This window comes from Antedon bifida, chromosome 2 (genome assembly GCF_963402885.1).
Source record: "Antedon bifida chromosome 2, ecAntBifi1.1, whole genome shotgun sequence".
Lineage (NCBI taxonomy): Eukaryota > Metazoa > Echinodermata > Crinoidea > Comatulida > Antedonidae > Antedon > Antedon bifida.
Genome location: NC_136227.1, coordinates 26,221,105 through 26,238,187, shown reverse-complemented (window position 1 = coordinate 26,238,187; position 17,083 = coordinate 26,221,105). Strand labels below are relative to the sequence as shown.

The following is a 17,083-nucleotide window of genomic DNA, read 5'->3' as shown; positions in this document are numbered from 1 at the left end:
TTTAAGATGGAAGCAACAAATTAATTTAATAATTTTTAACAGTAGGTGTGTTACTGTAGAACAAATGACTACTCTATTAAAACTCGGCTCTGTGTTGTTAAATAGAACAATCAATCTTTAAACTCATAACATATTCTCCCCATTTAACTCATAACATATTTTCCCCATTTTACTCATAAACATTCATTCTACTCCTAATTAAAGCAATCCTTAAATTGGTTCACATTTACTCATTGTAATAATATTTTAGCTTTCATTTAAAACTAATTGTATAAAATGGTAATATTTGTAGACGTCATGTTGACTGTGTATGCACTGATTAGACAATTGTCTCCTTTAAACTAGATTATGATTAGCTGAAAGGTTTGAATATTGAAAATCAATGTTGGTGCTGTGTGCATTATGTAAATTGATATCTTGTGGACATTAAAAGCAGACTACACCTCTACAACAGCTACTGACGAACGTTGATAAGAAAATTAAACATGCGTATCTAAATTAGTTACAAACTGTTTTTTTTAGTGAATAGCACAAATCGTACATTTTGTAGAGCTTAATTTTTGTAGCAATGACTACAATATTGAAACAAGTATTTAAACAATAAACATCTATCTGATAAGATAGTATTCCCATGTCCAATTTTTTTTGTAATTAGAAACAAGTGTTTCTCAACTGATTTGTGTCATGGGGTCTATATATGCACCAAAAAAAGTTCCAGTTCATCTAGCCTATGGAAAGCCACCATTTAGATTTTCAAAATGGTCGTCATAAAATACAGATTTTTGCTCATATCTCAGCTTCTATGTCATAGAGATGATGATGAGATATCTTAAATCGTATGCGATAATATGAAGAGAAAGACATCATTATGCTACTAATATAATGTATCGCTACTTTATATACTCCTTAAACTTGTTATTGATGATAGAGTGTATTAATATAATAATAACAAACGTGTACCATTCTCTTCTTTTTCTTGAATTGCTATGCATGAGTGAGTATGAATGATCGCATTCTTTCTGTCTCATTTCTGAGTTTATGAGACTACCTCAACTGACTAAACCATTCTTTCTCTGAACTGATGAGAATGAAATCCAACCTCAACTGGCTAAATTTCTTTTTCTGGCAGTTTCTACACTATGAGGCTGTATTCTCAACTGGCTCAAACGATTCTTTCGTTCCGATGTCTATAACTGCTGAGACACCTCACCTGGATTAGCCATTGTTTTTTCCAAATTTTTCTTTCTTAATGCTTTCTATCTTAATTAGTTAGGACGTGTGGCGCAGTGTGTTGGACTTTGGATTACTGATCGTGGATCGTGGTTCGAATCCACTCTTGCCGCATTGCTTGTATCCTTAGGCAAGATACTTTACTTACATTTGCCTCTATCCACCTAGGTGTATAAATGGGTACCGGCTAAGACATAACTTTGCGCTGTTTTACTAGCTGCATTATTATGGGAGTATGTTTCCTTAAATATTTGATCCAAAAAATGACCGGGGTAATAATGTGTAGTGCATTGAGAGCTTGCTATGCGCTAATAAGAATGAACTAATATTATTAATGCCATGTTTGAGAGACATCCATTGCTTCTATGCCTGTTTGAGAGCATCCATTGCATCCAGCTGCCTTCAGATGTCTCCCATCAGTGTCTATGCAGTAGTCTTCCACCAGTCATCCTCTACTTCAATCAACATCATTAACTTAATGATAATTGCCTTCCTACTTGACCATCTAGTAAATTGGTTTTTACATTGAAATTATTGATACTGATATTGATTCTTATTTCTGCAAATTTTCAATCAAAATGTCATCCATGATGCCCAGTATAATGATATTACCTTTATACCATTGTTGTTTTAATTGTGAATACTTTATCATAACTTGATTATTTGATTGATTTATCATCATATAGTTTAATATAGTTTGTAATAAATTAATCACAAATTATTATTCCTAGAATAATTGGATGATATTGATCAACTTATTGTAGTATATTTATTAGTATACCTGTACAGTATACATATACATTTTGTTTAATATGACTTTTTTTCCATATATTGTTTTATAATAACGTGATTATTTTTTTTTTATTAGAAAATATTAATTACAATTAGTTATATTATCTTTTTTATTATGTCTTCACCCCATAAAAAGTCATTTATATACATTTTTTAATTGACCACTAACAACCTCTCCCTCACTGCCCCTACCCCCTACCCTCTCCCCCGCCCACCAGAAATAAATTTTAAACTATAAATATGTTTCTTTTTTAGATCCCAGTGTTGCAGACATTTCTGTTTGAAGTTTACAAGCACTACAACAATGTACCTTTTCACAATTTCAAGCATTGCTTCTGTGTGTGCCAAATGGTAAGTAAATACTTAATAATAGGCCTAACTGGTTTGAATGGCATGTTTAAAAATGACAACATTTAAATACAACAAGGCCAGCTGTTTATTTAAATGGCTTTTAAAAAAATGACAGTTAAAATGTCATGTCAGTTTTTGTTGCAGTGCTAAAAGTTAACATGTATACATGTCCACTGTTGACCTTTAGGTCAATTGTCTTAGCATTCATTATTGTCCATTAAGCATTAACCAGAGAAAAAACAATTAATAATTTATGGATGCTATATAATGTCAAATATTTTCACTTGACTCGCAACTTGTGTACATCGAAAGTGATTATATTTTAATTTCAGAACATTACATTCTAGGTAAATTTACGTTTTAATAGTACAGTAAACCCACACTATTAAGATAGGAGTTTTCCACCACAAATTCAGCACTCTACTCTATCATACTTTGTGTGACAAAAAAATTTGATATACCCATGGATACAGTATGATGATGTCATATCACTACCATATTTGGGCATATCACTACTTTGTCAAAATAGTTTGATAGTGTAGACAGAGCTTTATAAATTTTTATTTCGGTCAGTCTCCATAATACAGCAGAAGCAGGCTCCCGGCTGGCATGTCACAATTCCATGCATTCACATATCACAAAGAGAAATATACTTCTGTGATTCAATGGTTTGGTTGTTTTTACAAACATGGTAATTTATCTTCTTACAAGAAATAAATTTCTCTGTATTCACTGCATGTCAACATGAAAATTAATGATGATAGAGTACCATTTATAGAGGGTTTATGGCAAAGGATTGCAAAAATAACTATATCTTGGGGGCCATGAGATGCATAAAGGGAGATTACTATACAGTAGGCTACATGCAATTTGTTTTTAGATAGGGACAAATATTCAACCAATTGGAAGTTAATAGGTGTTATGGTCAACACCAAGAGGCAGTAGATTTCACCAAATACAAAGCTGTCACCATTTCGTCGGCGACGCCACAAACTGACACTAATGTGGCTATAGACACTACGAAAGTAAAATGGATTCTGCATTGTTACGAGGTGACACTAATGTTAACATATTAGTGAAGCTCTGTACTAAACCGCGTTTTTTGCAAAACACATGATTATGTCAAATGATGATCTTTGTGATGTCGCTGACAACTTGTGTTACCTTATATATTGTAGTTAGAAGGCCTACAATCTCTGTCATTATCACTAACTGTAAAAGTCTCAATAACGTTTCTTTGTCCATTAACCTCAAATCCACCTTCCTCGCCAGCCAATGTTTGTAAACGTCTGTTCGCTTTAACCATGTAAGTGGGAGATGTCTCCTTGGTGTAACTAGCAGTGTATGCACACAATAGTACCATGTTATTACCGCTTCATGTGAAAAAAAATCGGTACGAATGCGACTTGAGTAAAATGCTAATAAATTGCATTGTATTTTCAGTTTGTACTGTAGCAACCCTACAGGGCTAGTGGAAGTAATTTGATTAAACCCATTGGTTGCCTAAGTTCCTTGGAAGAAAGTTTATTGCATTGGACTTCTTAGTAATTAGTATTCAACTAAACAGCATTCAGTATGGTGTACTGTATGTAACCATGCCTTGCAAAGCAATTAAGTAGATAGATAAGACAAGATAAGTGAAGATAAGCTACAGCACATTTAATTATACCGAATGATGGGGACAGATGTAATCATGAAATTGTGAGTGTCTTGCAGATAAAGGCAGCTTTTGATTACATTGCACAGGCACCATGACTGCAAACGCAATCGATCGTAATATACATCATATTATATTACTCCCTATTGATTTCTAATCTAGGTTCTTCATAGTGCAAACGGCTGCCATACATTTGAAAAAGTTAACAGGAAAGTTAAGTTTCCTGACAGATAAAAATTTAATAGACAAAAGATGGAAGACAGAGGCCCAAGAAAATCGATGATTCTTTATTACCATGATAATACATGTGCTTATATTATCGAATTAATAAACAATTTTGATACCGTACTAATGCCAAAAAGAACATCGTAGAAAAGCAGAATTCTAGCAAATTCTGTTGTGAAATATTATTAGTTGCACCCTGCTTGTTCACGGAATACGGGAAATATCTATGTTCTGGTTCCATATTCCATGAGGCCTTCGGCCTCATGGAATATGGATTCAGAACGTAGATATTTTCTGCATTTCATAAGAACAAGCAGGGTGCAACGATTTTATCTTTTAGTGTACACATATAAGCAATTGGACAAGAGACAAAGAAAAAAAAACCAAATACATAACAGTATCTTGTGTCATAAATAACCGTCGAATACGGGTTCATATTCGATGGTTGAAATCACAACTATGCATGCGCAGCGCTCAACGATAAAAATACAATACATAAACAACGTGCGCGTAGAAACATCAAACAGGTAATACGGGATATATTACCCTTCTGATCCGCTTGACTGAGTAAATGGGCATAATACAGAATTATATCTCATACATATTGACCAATCGGATTACAGAATTCACGTACACTAAGAGATAATGGTGCATACAGTAGGTAGTGCATAGAGTTCTCTGAAATACAAAGAGTTTATAGATTGACTAGATGGCGGATTACGCTACTACATCTGTGGTACATCGTGTAGAGCATACAGCATGAGAACGCATTCTATTGATCTTTGCAAAAATTGTAGATGTTTGCCCAGAAATATTTATTTTTTCATTTCGATAAAACAATATAAATATTTTATAAAAACTTTACAAAAAATGTGTTCTTATATCATGATTGAAAATGTTCATCTGGTTTGTAGTAATAAGTTATTTGAAAATGAAATGTTCTTTTTTTCAAACCAACAATTAGTAAACTAACCTTGCCCTAACCTTGACATGTTCTTATATCATTTTAGATTATTCTTTTTATATCTGAATAATATTTGAACTATGGCAGCAATTTTGACTGCTCCCCCTTAAAACTTGCTTTTCACTAGCAATTCAATGTAACCGACGCTTGATTGTGTCTTGCCGTGTAGACCTTGACTTTATTCACCCTGCGTACTTGTCTGTGCGGTTTACTTAAAAGTTTCTCTGGTGTATTTACCATTGTTATTGTTTGAAATTAAATTTCCCATCTGCAATGTTTGCAGCACTGTGTTATAGGTTCCCACTTGTGATTATGCAATACAGCACTTTGTGATGAACCACGCTTTTCTGTTGGAGTAAATTTTAATAGTAAATTATCTATGCTGAAATACAATGCATTTTCTCATGGTAATTATTAAAAAAGTGATTGGCATGTTAGTATTTGCCTTTGCCTGTGAGGCTTATTTAAAATATATATACAGTTTGCAAGTAATCAACAAAATTATGCTTAGCATATCAGTTTGTTAATTTGAATGTGTATCATGTTTTGTTTCTGTTTAAAACACAACTCTAGTGTCATCACCAAATTAAGAAAACAATACTGATTAATTGATAATGTATAAACAATGCATTTGAGATTGCTAAGGTACATAAAAAAATTATTAGCTGGCATAAGTGGGTGTCTGAAAACTCAGATTTAGAAAACTCAGATCTCAGATCTGAATTTTCTAGATCTAGAAAACTGAGATATCTGACTTTTCTAGATCTAAAAAACTCAGATATCAATATCTGACTTTTCTAGTTCTGGAATGGAACTAGAAAACTCAGATCATCATATGATTGGTTGGTAGGTCATTTGGATCATTCCATTATTAATCAGAATGTAGGTCATTTGAAATACTAGAGTATTATTAAAACTGGTTAATTACTGTGTATGTTTTCTTTACTATTATTGTAACATATCTGTTGTATTTGTTAGTTTTTGTCTTCTGGACGTGAATAAATGTCCTTTGAATTGAATTGAATGTAGAAGCGACCTACGACTTAAATCATAAAGAAAATACAGTGCACATTACCGTTAAAATGTATGCTTAAAATATAGGTATGTACGAGTTGGTGTGGGTACGAGTTGGTTGGTTCTTAATTTTCTAGATCTGGAAAACTCAGATATCTGAGATCTGAGTTTTCTAGAGCTGAGTTTTCTAGACTACTGGCATTTTTCTATGCAACAAAACTGTGATTGGTTATTTCAATATCCCAATTACAGTATCGCACTGATTTTAAATTATTATGGACTTTTTGATTTGTGCTTTGTCAAATGATACCATATGATGTCATTTTTGTGATGTGCGCATCAGTAAGTCATCACTGGCACGTTAAAAAAAAATTGAGAACGCGTTCAGTGGCATTTTGCCGTTCTGTCTTTGGCATGAGTACGAGTGGATGTATGACGTCATAATACTGCAACATTTTACCAAAATCATGAATGATATCAATGATTTTCTGGGAATTTATAATTGCATCTCATTCTCAGTTAAATTATATAATTTACAAACTGTGAATTATTAATTTATGTATTCCATTGTAATTTCTGGAGATTTTAATTCTAATCTTATTACGCATCCAACCTTTGATATAATACCTATTTTGTATTTTGATATCTCTAAGATATTATTAAATAGCCGCATTAGATTGCGCACATTTTTATCATCCCCATCTTAAGGTGTTAATGAACAACTACATAATTTCACTGCTGCTACTAAGACTTCATACATAAACACTGATAAAACAGTTGTGTATAATTGATATGTCGAAGAAACGTGCCTACATCTCGCTCACTCTTACTTAATCTTCCAATCTGTCATTTGCCAATGAACTTGTTGTGTACAATCTGTGCCCTTGTTTGTTATGACCTCTCAAATTTAAATATTACAAAATTGTAAACTATAACAAATTTAGAACATTATAATTAAAAGTAATAAACAATGTGGTACTATAAAATCAATATTTTAACTATGTCCCACTGATTTTTCTTTATAAATATAAATTATATATATTATTCGTTAGTATCAGACTGGTTTTCTTTCAATATTTAAAACCTTACGTAAGGCCCATGCTTGTATTGTATGTTTGTGTATGATTTTGTTATGCATGTTAATAATTGATTTGATTTTATTGAATTTATTTGGAAATTATGAAAAATACATACAAAGAGATACAGATAACATTAACTATTAACTGACAATACAGAGAAAATACTTTACAGACTGGGCATGTACGATAGTAAATGGAAAATGGAGCTGTAGCTTTCTCAAGGTCAAGGGTTCAATCCAGACCTAGTGCCAGAGTTGTAACTCACAACTCTTTCAACTCCACTCCCTAAGCCTCAAATAGAGACTTAGTTTATAAGCACGATAAATTATAAAATAGTTTATCCATCCTGTAATTGGCGAGTTGGATGCGTATGAAATAAAAAAAAAATTTTACAAATGTGCAAATTTTACTCTTCAATTAAAATTCAAAGAGAAATTAGACCAAAATTTGCATAGAGTAAAAAGATTAATGTCTATCATGTTGAATTGTGTGAATTCACTAACAAACTGTTTCCTGTGATTTGCATATCACCTGCCCACACATCTTCCAACAATTTGTTTTTTTTGTATTATACTCTAAACATTAAAAACACAGAGAGATATACGTATATAATATACTTTCACTGATGAAATCTACTGTAGTGTTGCCTGAAAGCTCTGCTATATTTTCTGGCTGTTTTACTTTCATTGTTTTGGGTTTTTTTTTTGCATCTCCATTGAGATCCAGCCACTGATACCCACAGCATTGTCATTTTTTCAGTAATTTGCCTTGATATATAATATATAAATAAATGTACACGTCTACAAAAAGATGTCATGTCATTAGTAGTATGTAAAATCCATGTTATAAAATGATCTTTTTTTTCTATTGTTGCAGGTATTTTCTGCAAGTATTTTTCTTTCTGTAGTAGTAGATTTTATTTTAATATTTTATTATTTTAGTTATTCAATTAGTTAAACTAGATCAGCATATTTTTTCATACTGGCATGGTGGCATTCTAAGAAAAGAAATTACAAATTTATAAATGTGATGTTTTTGATGGAAAAGCTTTGATATGGTTACTGATTAACAATAGACCAAAACTATCCATCTCGTATAGTTCTATCAATAACAAGCCACTCCATCATATGCTGCAAGTGCATTGCCAATTACTGTAGCCCCATGGTGCTCGTAAATCGTCCTCGAGTCGATAAACTTGAACATTACCAACAAACAAATGCTGGAGCTTTGGTTTAGATGCATAATGTTGTGTGCTCCTACATTGAAACGATTCTTAAAGGAATATCTGAAACTGAGTCCGAAAGCTATGTTGGTTTGTTTGGATAAATTAGGTAGCCATTTAGATAAACCCATGGGAAATTTCTTATCGTTCTACGTCTGTCAGTTTATTGTAAAAGCCGGAGTAAAAGTGCTCAGTAAAGATGTTATGTCAGGATTTTATGTTGTAGCTATAGGGGAAATGTTAACTTTGGTTTATAATAAAGTATGTTTTTTTAATTTGGTTTGTGGCTGTTGAAAGATTCTTCTCTATTTCAAATCACACTATGTTTTTATCTATCTCAAGTGTCATTTATGTGCTCAGATATTAACAGGCAGTGCAGCTGCTTACGGTAGAATAGAAGATGAGTATGGTGTTTATCTTACACTGGTTTAGTCCTAGCACCTAAGCAAACTTTTAATTTACTCGCCGTACAAACATACAGAAATAATTTTTAAATACTACTGGATCGAATATCTAGTTAAGAAAGGTAAAAACACTATTTTTATAAAATCATTAAACATTTATCAATTTGGGCCTAGTTTGATTGGTCAGCTTCCACAATGAAGTTTGTGTTTCTAAATTGAGAACATACTATTTTCATAAACCTGCTTAATAATTTCAGAAGTTTTTTCTTGCCAGCAGATACAAACCATTGTGTCGTACACTATTGATAATCATACGAGACGATTTAGATTTTTTGTTCGGTTTGAAAAAACTTTTAAATTTTAAAAAACTGGGCTAAATCGCATTGTCTATAGAAAATAGATATGCAACTTGTAGGTGTACTAGTTTTCCGAGATTTGTCAACTAACCTAACACACATTGCAAATGCCTACCACTATTAATTTCAATTTTACATTTAATACAGGTAGGCATTAAATTAGGTCAAACATACATTAAGTGAGTACGTTGACAGATTTCCCAATCATCAGTGATCATTGGCAGTAGTCCAAGAATTATAGACAGGCCGCACGTACAAATGTAGGCTTTTGATTATTACTTTGCGGTTGGGGTCAACCTTTCTTTGCATGTGTTACAGATGTTTAGCACCTCCCAGCACTTGACATTTAAAACGTTTACGGTCTCTATTTGAAAGTAATGGGGCCCAGTTCCTTTAAACCTGGCTCAAATTACAAATAAATTGAACACATATTCTATCAACACTCAAACGACTTCCCCTCACTAACCGCCTGTCAGTGCTGCGGTCACTTAGCGTGCATGTGTTGCGTTACCACACACATGCAACTGGTTAATATCGTAGTTTCACTTGCTAGATCCTGCTGTTTGATCAAGTGTGTGCTGAATGCATTGTTTAGGAAGAAAATGATAGTAAAGACAATTAGTGTTGTTTTTGATTGAAGTCATACCATAATTCATTTGGAGTCTTTACAAACAAAAACACTGGAACAGATGCTTTTCTGGAAAAGTCCATATTGTGAAGAAGTCTGTGTGAGCATTGGATCTCAATGATATTTTCGGAAAAAAAAAATCGCAGAAAATGAGTGAATATATTAATAGAAGCCAGTTTAATTAGTTAATCATAGAGTTATTAATAATTGCTATCTATGGATGGTAATTCAATAGGGTTAACATCAGTTAATCAAATCTCAAGAAGTGAGCCACCATACCTTCAGTACGGATACGCCAGTTTGAAGCTTTGTTTCGTACACGTATTAAAACAATCCTCGTTTATATTATGCGAACAAAAAATCTAATTTTACAAAATCTATACAGAATTTAATATTTAAAAAATGATGCGAGTCATGATATATTCGGATTTTCATATAATATTAACTTTATTTTTGTGTACATGCGGCACTGGCCATGTTCGAGGGTTCCCCTTCCCCTGACTCTCCCTGATTGCTTCACTTCAATGTCACCTAGTTTAACCTCTAGGGAATTATACAGTATAAACTCTTGGTTTGTAGTCGATTAACTTCACATTTTATGTTTCCTATGCAGACTTAAATAAGGCATCATTAAAATATCCAAACAACGCATAGTTTATTTATTGTAACTTGTATAGGTTTGGGGTATTATTATTTTTGTAACTTGTATGTAGGTTATTGCGTGTTATTATATGTCTGTTTATTGTTTGTAACTCATCAATATGGCCTACCTACGCTTTATAACATTTATTACCAGTAAAATTAAATTCTTTTGTTCAACCATGAGATATTAAAAGGTTATGATAGTTTTACCTTTTGTATGGCGTAAAGCTCATCCCTTTCCTGTCTAAATGTATCTACTACGTAAGAAACTGTTAACTCACTATCCAGTGTAGTGAGTCTGATTATTGGGGGAGAGTAGGGAGGTCATTAAAGTGGGATAGAGAGGTCATTGAAGTGGAATGGGTGGAGGTCATCTAAGTTATCTAGAGGAGGTGTTAAATAATAATAAAATGTACTCTTAGCGCCTAATGTTTCTAAGCGCTTTACAAACAAAAATGATGTATAAAATATCCTAAGATAAGCAAAAAATAATGAAGATGAACCATTTACACCGCTCCGTTCCCCAGCACTTTGAAGCTCCCATATGAGAGCTCGTCGGAACAGAATTCATAGGAAATCGAGTAAATATGGGGTTGAAGTTAATTGAGATTTTCCCATGTATACAAAAGACCATGTAGCAGCTCAGTTCTACCATGGAGGAAATACATATTACAATAATTGGGCCATAGAAGAAAGCATTTTAAAAATGGAGGTTATTGGAAAATTGTTCATTATGTTGAAGTAGTTTATGCTGGTTTTAAAACAACCTTTTTATGAAGTATTCCTATATTAAACAATTTATAAACAACTTTATCTCAATTGTATTTCAAAATAATTGTCTCTCATTTGACTATAACTGTGCTTGAATCTTCAAATCATTTCAAAGAATACAATAATGTATTGTATTTTACTATTAGCATACAGTAAGCTACTGTATGGTTAAAAACAATTTACAAGTCTTTATGATAAAAAGTGAATGACTGTAAACGTGATCTGGCGTTAATTGGGATTTGCGGGGCTACGGCAAATCTTGTCTGTTTCGTTTCCATCAGATCATAAACACTGAGTTAAAGATACATGTGTGTTGCATTAATGCTGTAAAGATGAAAGTAAAAGAAATCATCTAGGTGAAATAAAAGCCACTGTGAGCATTTTAAATACTCATAATCATGGCTATGATATTTTGTTTAAATAAGACGTACCATTGGTCATCAAAATTAAGAGAAATTGAAAGATTCACTCAATTTTAGGCATTGATGTGTAAACGGCCACTGAACAAAAACCTTGTAGATAAATTTAAAAAGGCAGCGACTGAAAGCTTGTTAAAAAATAATTAATGAGTTATCAGAGGATGTCCCTAGAACTTAAGTTCGGTAATGCCAAATATTGTGAATATTATTCATTATGATTGTTGAGATTTGAGCCAAGTCCGTGTGAATGATATTGGTGAACAAAATGTTAGGAAACCTATTTACATAGTTTGATCTCTTCTCTGTGTCTCTATCAAGATTACCCACGTACAATTTCTATTATTTCAAACAACATTGTGGTTAGCATTAAAAGCTGATGTGAATTTACCTGGGCAGTAGGCGCATCACGTTGATCGTGCTGTTAATTTGACGTCATTGTGTGCAGCTTCATGGATTTTATCAATAAATTATAATGGTCATTACCTATTATCTAGGCTTATGTAACCCTTGCATCCAGATTTTAACACAATACAAACTGGCAATTGATAGAGACCTGTAGACAAATTTGCATGATTAATTTGATATCAGCGTTCTTGCAAACAAAACCAACATGGAAATTGATTAATAGACATTATGCTTTGTTTGCAACCCAAATTTGATTCTTTTATTAATTATACTCAGTAATACTGCAACCAATTGAAAGGTATGATTTAATACCGAAATAAACCTTGCTTTATAAAAATTACATAATGAGATTGAATAGGAAATAAAATGTAGTTACTTCAGTAAAATGTAATTAAATATTTTACTTACGCCTTTCTACCTTAACTTGCAATTAGATCTATCTTGTGGCAATGAAATAAAGGTAAACCAGTCCTTACATAAGCTATGTCGTCATGCACTTTTCTCTATCGGAGTTAAATTGTGGTATCGGATTTAAATTGTGGTATCGGATTGACATTTGTTGAGGGCTTAGCTAGCTGCGTTATCTTAGATGTACATCAGTTGTAGCAATATAAATGACAAAGAGGCATAAGAGAGTTAAATGATCACATGACCTCTTACGACGTATGTAACTCTGATATGATTAGATCACCTTAACTCTGTTCTATGCATGCACTTTTCTCTATCGGAGTTAAATTGTGGTATCGGATTTAAATTGTGGTATCGGATTGACATTGGTTGAGGGTTTAGCTTAGCTAGCTGCGTTATCTTAGATGTACATCAGTTTAATAGCAATATCAATGACAAAGAGGCATAAAGAGAGTTAAATGATCACATGACCTCTTACGACGTATGTAACTCTGATATGATTAGATCACCTTAACTCTGTTCTATGCATGCTTAAACCGTAATGTGAACACAACTATAGTTATACAGTCAACTCTCTCAATACCGGACACCTTTGGGCTGTCCAAATATGTCTGGTTGTCTGGAAAGTCTGTTATTTGGAATGTGTTTTTAATGGTTAAAATGAATTCGGGACTGTTTGGTATTGTGAGAGTTTCGGATTTTTCAGAGAGTCCGGTATTGAAAGAATTGACTGTACCAAGTTTTTTTGCCAGCTATAACAATTGATATTGCTTTATATTTACAGATGTATGGTATCTCATGGTTGACCGACCTGTGCAGCCTGATTGGAGACATAGATGTGATGATTATGATCACAGCGACGATTTGTCATGATCTTGACCATCCAGGATACAACAACGCCTACCAGGTAAGTGGACAAAATGATAATAACTAATGTTAATAATACTTGCTTTGTTCTGCACTGCTGTTTTTCATTCCATGATACAGCATGGACATGTAATGCACACTGTATCACATAATACTGTAAATCTTTTGTAACTCACACTCTAATAGTAACCCACACTCTAATAGTAAACCCCTTCTAATAGTAACCCACACTCTAATAGTAACCCCCCTTCTAATAGTAACACACCTTAATTAGTCAATCTATAACCCACTACTAATAGTAACCCCCGTGGGTTACTATTAGAGTCACAAAAACTGTTGAAAAAATGAGAAATTTGTTTATTTTATAATTTTTCTTTTCATTATGAAGACTGGTTGTTTATGATCCAGCCATATAATTTTTAAAATAAGGATAATGATATATAATGTATGTTGATCTCGGGAGTGGGGGAGGATTGAGTGTTTTTGAGTTTATAAAATAAAGTTAGAGTTAACCAAATTTGTTTATTCGTACTGTTTTATTATTTTGCTATGAGTTGCTGACTGGAAAAGTTGGGAGGTGGGTTACTATTTTCAGGTGCCTAATTTAAGATTAGTAATAGTAACCCACTACTCTAATAGTAACCACCATTCTAATAGTAACCCACCCTAAAAAACAATCAAAGCATAATAACCCAGGGTTTTACAAGTAGAAGATTCATGGTATGCATGATACTGTACAAATCACACAGTAAACAGAAGAATTGATACTATACCAACTACAAATAGTCCCTTTTTTCTGTGACATTTCAACATGCAGTAAACATTGTGTTTTAATGAGTCTACGTACACCTGCTTATATCATTACATTCATCTTAGTCTTTAAATATTTCAAATGGAAAAGCTTCAGTCTTCTTCTATTCAAACATTAACTTAAACCCCTTTTTCCTATTTCTGATTTCAATTCTCGTACAAAAAAATAATGATATTTATTATTAAATAATCATTTAATGCTATCAGACTGTTTTTCTCTAAGAGCATTTTTATTTATTTTTTTATAATTAGTATAGAGAGTGCAACAGCTTATCGATTTTTTTTATGATTCAATTTTCAAAATTACATGGTAATCCGATATATTTTAATATTCAATTCATTTTTACTTTTCCTAGATAATTACATCCCATCATGTTCAAAATATAATCATGTATTTCAATATGCTTTCACCTAATCTGTCTTTAATATCTAATTCCTACTTTAAGAGAATGCCAGATAGAGATCATCAGCTAATTGGTTTTCACCTTTTAATTATGATAAACATCACACACAGATGGCAAAAATATTGAATTATACTTCAGGTGTTATATATTATTATTTAAAAATAAATCTATATAATAATTAATATTAAATAAACCTATTATTCTATAGTCACAGATCATCATTTAAAGGAATAAGAGGAGAGAACTCAGTATAGGATAGCTCTCTGCAAATTTTACAGAAGCTTCATTTTTACCATTTTGTTTAAAAAAAAAAAAGTTTTCGTATCTAGGACTATTATTTGGACGGGCCATTGTTTGTAATTTATCCTTAAAAATTTGCGTTGATTCTAGTGTAGGTCTAGCTAGGAACAAAGAATAATGTGTATGATGTCTATGACATATCCGTGAGGGCGCTATAACCTTTTTTACACTGCTCTTCTATAAACAATATCATACAGTACATTTTTTTTCTCATAATTTTGAGGAAGATATTTTATCAAGCTCATCTTTCTTGTATTGTATTTGTTTTTGATGTCATGATTAAAGAATATTTGGTTTGATTCTGATTTTTATCATAAGGAACAATTTGGAAAACTTAAGCATAAATTATTCAAAAAATGTTTTTACTATAAAAATATATTATCATAAAATTATTTTGCCCAAATGAAAAAAGCTATAAATTCAAATGTATCCGTATGACTATGAGTATTTTGACACGGATATGTATGCGTATACGTGAGTTTGCCGAAAAAATATAAATATTAATAGTCTGCCAAAAATAGAGGGATTCAGATTTTCGTTTTTAGCTGTCAAATGGGCGGGAGGGTGGGGGGAGCGCGCATACCAAGTGCAACCCACATGGATCCGCCCCTGAATAGTATAGGGTGCCGTGTTTAATGACGATGAAACACAAGTACTGTAGTTTGTTTTGACATCTGAATAAAAAAATTAAAATAAACACTGACAATGCAATTACCATCCTTCTTCAAGAAAGATGGGCTTTCTGTTTTTTGAAAAGAAAATTCGGAAAAATGCGGGGATTTTTTAAAATTAAGCATTCCGTATTGAACAAAGCTTTTGCGTAGGTCCATTAAGCATTTCTTGTGATTATTTTCCCATCACTGTATATGGATTTTGTCTTTGACGTAATTAATATGTCAGGATGAACGTTTGCAATCATATGTCAGTGTCGTTCACATGTTCTATATTAATATTTCTTAACTTGTATTGAAAATTACTATTAAAATATATATTTTGCATTGTTATTATAGAATGCATGTCAAATTTATAAGATTAATGAATAAACAATATATAATTGAATTGTTTAGTTTGCAATTAAAAGCCCATCTTGGCTTAATTTAAATAATCATTGAAATGTTTTTGTTGAATATGCCTTTTCAACGTAACATATACCATACTACAAAAAAAAATTACCTGGAAAAAATAATTTAAATAAAAAAATTATCCGAAGCATTTCTTTTTGGTTAGATTAGATTTAACTGTTTATTTTGTATTTTTTATTAAGTGAAATTATTTTTGCAAAAAATGGAAAAAAACTACAAAATGGCTTATTCAAATTTTAATTTTATTCACCTTTACTTTCCATGTTTGAAGAACAATACATCTTTTTAGTAGGTGACATTTATTTATATCAAATTTTAGCTTGTAGATGATTTGATACAGATTTGACAAGAAATTAAATAACAATTTACTACTGCAAACTGTAAACAATGGGGCCATTCCAATGGTTTCATGCAATCATATTTATGTGATGTGTATTTATATAGTTCAGGTCACTGGAATGTCTTGATTTCATTGGAAGTGGTTTTTTAGGCGCCAAGCAATTTCCTTCTCTTCTGTAAATATCAACCGCATTTATGTCAATATCAGGCATTCCTTATTAAAATATGTTGATTTTGTTAATGAATAACATTTTTTTTTATTTGTCCGTTTTTGTGAGTGCATTTAGCTGTTTCAACAAATTAAAAGTGGTGATATTTAATTCACAGTGTTCAATATATAAATAAAAAATAACTACAGTACTGTATGTTACTGTATGTCAAATTTATATTTCATTTAACATCCTAGCTTTAAATAGGCTAGGCAAAATAGGCTAAAATAATTATTCTAGTAATTTACCAAAAAAACAATTTACCAGACCGGACTTTTGTATCCGTCAGTGGGATCTGTTTATAAAATTCTGACTTAAGGTTATTTTCAGTTTCTTCTGTTATTTCCATAAAAGGAAATATTTTGAGCTATAAATATTTAAGAATTAACTCAATTTATAACGGAGACAACTTAATTAATGCGTTGAAGTTATTGGAAATTAAATGAAGCGTTTGTTTGTATAACAATAATTTGCAATTATTGGCAGCATTTTACCTTCTCAGAAA

General features: G+C 32.0%; 1 protein-coding gene across 1 annotated transcript in view; it reads left to right on the top strand.

Moving 5' to 3' along the window:
- Window positions 1-17,083, top strand: part of LOC144858750 (high affinity cGMP-specific 3',5'-cyclic phosphodiesterase 9A-like) — a 48,938-nt gene that overhangs the window by 14,709 nt on the left and 17,146 nt on the right. The window contains exons 7-8 of the mRNA XM_078714855.1: window positions 2,278-2,373; window positions 13,352-13,474. Coding sequence (XP_078570981.1) covers window positions 2,278-2,373; window positions 13,352-13,474 — 219 coding nt within the window. The remainder of the gene's footprint in view (window positions 1-2,277; window positions 2,374-13,351; window positions 13,475-17,083) is intronic.